The sequence below is a fragment of the Nanorana parkeri genome, unplaced genomic scaffold, assembly GCF_000935625.1.
Source record: "Nanorana parkeri isolate BGI_ZX_2015 unplaced genomic scaffold, ASM93562v1 scaffold263, whole genome shotgun sequence".
In the NCBI taxonomy this organism is placed as follows: domain Eukaryota; kingdom Metazoa; phylum Chordata; class Amphibia; order Anura; family Dicroglossidae; genus Nanorana; species Nanorana parkeri.
The window spans coordinates 425,599-430,953 of record NW_017306531.1 but is presented as its reverse complement, the minus strand read 5'-3'; the positions used below and the strand labels follow the sequence as shown (position 1 = coordinate 430,953).

General features: G+C 43.1%; 1 protein-coding gene across 1 annotated transcript in view; it reads left to right on the top strand.

Moving 5' to 3' along the window:
• The window catches only part of SLC33A1 (solute carrier family 33 member 1), a 21,921-nt gene that overhangs the window by 10,809 nt on the left and 5,757 nt on the right, over positions 1–5,355 (top strand). The window contains exon 4 of the mRNA XM_018557041.1: positions 3,487–3,671. Within this exon, the coding sequence (XP_018412543.1) occupies positions 3,487–3,671 (185 nt within the window). The remainder of the gene's footprint in view (positions 1–3,486; positions 3,672–5,355) is intronic.

The following is a 5,355-nucleotide window of genomic DNA, read 5'->3' as shown; positions in this document are numbered from 1 at the left end:
CTGGTGAATCCCGAGTGTGGCTCGGGGTTACCGCTTTTGGTAATGAAAATTAACCCCGAGCCACACTCGGGAATACCGCCAGGTAGGTTAAATGCTAAACATGGCCCAACCACTTGAAGTGTAAGTCAGCAGCCATACATCCCCTAGGGTTAAGGAAAGACCTGGAGTCAATGTTCACCTTTTGTAAGTGATTGGCATTTGAGGTAATGAAGAGGTGCAGTGATGATCTATATGTGTGCACATTTTCATGACTCACATTTTAGGCCTTCCTCCTTTTTTTTATTTTTTTTTTATTAGGCCTGAATCCTAAAAATGTAAAGAAATGTCCACAGGAAAATCAGTCAGACACCGGGGTGGGATGGTAATTGGGCTGTACACAGCTCTCCCCCTCCCTTTTATTAATTGTAACACGATCATTAAACATAGACAATTCCTCTTAGTAGTGGTGGCGGTGTGGTCCTGTCACATCAGCTTCAGAGGAATGGGGGTGGTGGTTGGACTGTGCACTGTTAAAATTAGATTTTTGCCCAAAGTGGGGCTTTACATCAATATATTACTATTGTAGCCGCATGAAGCTGCATTACTGGCATAACTTCAGTGGAGATGTGACAAATATTTCTATTTTTCGTTTAGCGAAGGTTTAGAGAATTGCTGGCCGACAGAACCAGTTCATAGCACAGGACTTTTATGTTGCCGAAGCACGGATTTACAATTAATCCCACTAATATGCCACACTCTCAACATCTCTGTCTACTAAATGCAGTATAGTGAAATTGAGCTTTTAGAAAAAGCAATTCTGCATAGAGATACTTGAGCATGATACCCTTTACACTCTTCTGCTTAGTTCTATTAAAAATACTATTTAATAAACAGAGCAAAGAAATTATGCTCCACTTGTAGACTTAAATATCTTCCCTGAAATGAAAGATGTGTTTGCTCTCCTTTTCCACATCCAAGCTATTGTTTGATTAACAAACAAGCTTCTTAAAGTATTCTAGTGCCAGCGATTCTAAAAGGTAGTATAACCAGAAGAACTGTGAAAGGATTAGGAAGACCTTTGTATTACAGTGTAACAGTGCCCTTTAGTGTAGGTCCTTTGCCAATAATTTATTTATCCACAAATGGTAAAATAACATAAAAATCAGACCATCCGGAGTGGGACTTAGGAGGGAGGGTGAGGTTGTAGGCCCAAACTGATGACTTAAAGGGTTTCTAAACCCTCAGCTTTTTTTGCATATATCTACTGCTAGCAAGCAGTTGATATATGCAAAAAGTTTTGTTTTTTTAAACCCCCGCTTTAACAGTGGTTTAAACGTATCTGTGTCTTCCCCGTGCGCTCCCGTCCGAAAATGTGAAAATTCTCGGGCGGCCGCTAAGAATTCTTGGGCGGCTTATAGGGTCTTGGCATTCAGAAAATATATAATGTTGGGGGGTTTTAAGTAATTTTCAGGCCTTAAATGTGGAATATAACATGGGTACAAAAAATGAAAAAAAGGCCTCAGTCATGAAGGGGTTAATAAACGTTGGGGTGAGGGGAAAAAAAAAAAAGTTGCCTTTAATGTCGAGTCGTTGAGAGGGAACTACAGTTGGACACCCCCGGAGCTTTCACGGTCTGGGAACCAGAGCACCAGGAAAGGTTGGCCTCCTGGGGCTTATGGAACGGGTTGGCGTAGTGAGCTCGAGTGAAGCCTGGCATGCAGGTCACAGGGAACTCAGGAACTAGGAGCCTGTGCGTTATCGGGGACACACTAGAGGCATAGAATCTAAGAAGGGCCGTGTCTTCCACAGAGACTCCAATGGTGAGGTTAATTGTGCTGCCGGACACATTTCAGGTTGCGGCCCCCTAGCGTACCCGCATAGACTCAGAAGGCTAGTTGGAGCACCGGGGTCCTGGATACCAAGGCAGACAGGATGGAAGCCTATACACAGACTGCAGTACAGGGTACTGAAGGACCAGGTTGCGGCCCCCTAGCACACCCGCATAGACTCAGAAGGCTAGTTGCAGCACCGGGGGCCTGGATACCAAGGCAGACAGGATAGAAGCCTGTACACAGACTGCAGTACAGGGTACTGAAGGACATGGGGGTAGGAATCCAAACAACACGGCAATCTGGATTTCACAGAGGAGCAAGGCTGCATAGGACAATCAGCCACATACGAGAAAGACGGACTCGCTAGTAAATACAAATGCAAGCCCACTGTTGGAGATTATAACCGTCCATCAGCTGGGCATGCAGGATCTTACTGGGAGCCCAAGGGAATCACAGCACACACAGGGGACAAATCAGGTAAGTAGCAATACTCAGGAATCCAGGGCAAACAATACACAGGTCCGGCCAAGTGTAACGACATGTTGCTTGAATGCCAAGCAAGAAGTGAGCTGATCCTTTAACACTGAGGTTCAGCGTGGATTAGCTGGAGGCAAAACCCGGCGCCGGATCATAGCACAGGGAAGTGTGACAGGAGCTAGCCTATCTCCGGGAAATGGTATGGATCCTGCAAAAATATTTACTACGGCCAGTAACTTTCCCCCACAAACAGTCAGCTGAAGATGTCTAGTGCTGTTCGATGCCACCAATAGAGGGGAAGTTTTTATCTGTGGTTACCTTAACTGTTGCAGATAAGGTAACATCAACTATGCTGTGTGATTGCCTACCTGACTGGATATAATTTGTATAGATTGTTCAAGTTGGCCCCCATACTACATTGTTATTGGTCATTTTATTATTATGATAGTTTAAAATCTATATACCTAGCTTATTAACTAACAAGTTGTTCAATAATTTATTTGCCACTCAAATAAAGCTATACTTCAATGGGTGTATTTATAAAACGTTCGCAGAGCTATTCGCTTTGCAAATGTCTGATTTTTAGATTTACACCACATTATGGTCACTAGATGGAGCTGAGAAGCATAGGAATATCCATCTAGTGGCTATAATGAGGTGTGAATCTAAAACGTAGGGGTCTATTCACAAACGGGTGAAGAGTTTGGAGAAGGCAGGAGAAGTGAACAATCTAGGACAACATAGCTGAACTGGAAAGTGAGCTGAATTGGAGAATTTTTCCAAATCGGCTATTTTGGCCTAGTCTGTTCACTTCTCCCGCCTTCTCCAAACACTTCACCCTTTTGTGAATAGACCTGTTAGTTATTCGCAGAGTCAACAGCTCTGTGAATGTTTTATAAGTACACCCCTAAAAAACCCCAGCCACTGTGTTATGCAGACCTGGGGTCTGTGTCAAATACAATTTTTATATATAAAGTACAGCTATCCTCTAAGTTTTTGCGGGTATTTTTTCCCCCAGCAGACATATAAACATATGTGCTTGTATTTTATGATGATCTACACCACATATAATCCCCTTTATGTACAAGCTGCCATTGATGACTATGTTGCTATGCAGCTGGATTGCTTATTGTATGTAGGTACTACTGTGGATCTACTCCTTAAAATAAACGTGTTATTTGCTTTCTGTTTATTACAGATTGGATTCTCCGCTACTGATGCAGTTACAGGTCTTAAGCTTGTAGAAAGAGGAGTTCCAAAAGAACATTTGGCTCTCTTGGCTGTTCCAATGGTTCCGCTGCAAATATTATTGCCTTTATTAATCAGCAAGTACACTGCTGGTCCCAAACCTCTAAATGTCTTCCACAAAGCCATGCCTTTCAGGTTAGTGAATGTAGATGAAGTAATGATAAAAGAAGCGGTTGGCACCATTCAGGATAACAGCAGGACACCATAACTCTGTGTTTTCATGAATTGCTGAGCCAATAGTAATGTTAGATTTCTTTTTAGGCTTATGGTACATGAGTGTCTTTCCTGTAATAAATAAAAAATGAAGAGCGTTATTTAACTTACTTTGCCCAAGTCTTACACTTAACTTGAGAGTCATGGCTAAGAGGACACCTATAAGTCTGGCTGTGGCCTGCCCTTGCATGCTGTTTCCCGGTTCCTAAAGCTTCCCATACACAGAACATTCAATAACGCCATCAGAGACTTAAAGGAGAAATATGGGATGAGTGAAATGCACTCATCCCCATAGTTAGCTGCAGTGTCACACATCGGCTCTATAGCTCGAGAACTGAGCGATCACAAACCACTGATCACATAGTTCATAATCTTCTCCCTGCAGAGAGCAATGACTGTGGGTCATCTTTTCCCGCAGTGGTTCCCCTCTCCAATCCTCCAGTGCTGACAGGAGGGACAGACAGGAGGGGGTGGGCATAGCTGGCTCTAGAGAGGCAGAACCAGCTGTCAATCAGGTTCCCAGCTGCAGCCCGCTATATGCTGAGTTTTGGGTCACAGGAGGACATTAGTAATTTTCTTCCTGTGGCCCTAAAGAAGACTAAGGCCAAAAAGGTTAGGCTATAGTTCTCTTTTAACAAATGTTTAAAATTTTTGTTTTGATTTTTGGAATGAAGTCACTGCTACAATTTCTGTTCCTTTTGGAAACCTTTTCCATCCTGCTGTTTCGATTTTATTGATTTTTGTCACTACAGTCAAAAAGGTTTGTTAATTCGACCCACTTAAATATTCGAAAATTGAATGAACATCCAAAGAACTAATTTTTCTGAACAAAATTCTAGTGGTGCATGGCCAGCTTAAGCATACATAATAGTGTCAGAAAACACAGCCATCCACAAACATTACCTTTTAAAAATTCAAGGCACTCAGAAGCTAAAAATACAGCCGGTAAGATCGTCGGGCAGTTGATTGCAGTAATGTTAGACCCAGACAATGTAAATTATCCTAAATTAGAAACTCCCATATCTTCCATATTTGAGCCTACAAAAGTATTCTACTTTAAGAATAAATGTGCAGATTATTGCATAAACTCAATCAAGATGGTTCTCTAGAAGTTATTAAAGGAGAACTATGGGGTTAGGACTTTTCCCCATAGTTCTCCTTAGGGTAACGGGAGGACACAAACTAGAGTCTTCCCGTCACCCTAAGCTCAGTATACCGCGAGCTACAGGGGAGAGGGGAATCCAGCCCCTCGCCTGTCACGGCAGAGAGCCGTGACAGGATCATGAAGTGAGCGAACGCCGGTATGTGTTTGCTCACCTCCCGATCTACTTAGCCGACCTGTGACAGTCTCATTGTCACAGGTCGGCTAGAGCTATGAGGTGAGTGAAAAGCACTCACCTCATAGTTCTCCTTTATGCACCAAAGGCATAAAATGTGAAAAACAAGTCACCTTCTAGCTCGGTTTTAATTCCCCCACTTTTTAGACGCAAGCTTTATAGCCATCAGGCTGAGCACATGGAGTGATAATTGACACACATCTAGCGCCCATCCTGCATGCGGCAGGTTTTTTTAGCACTGGCACATGGGGGGGGGGGGGGGGGTTTGC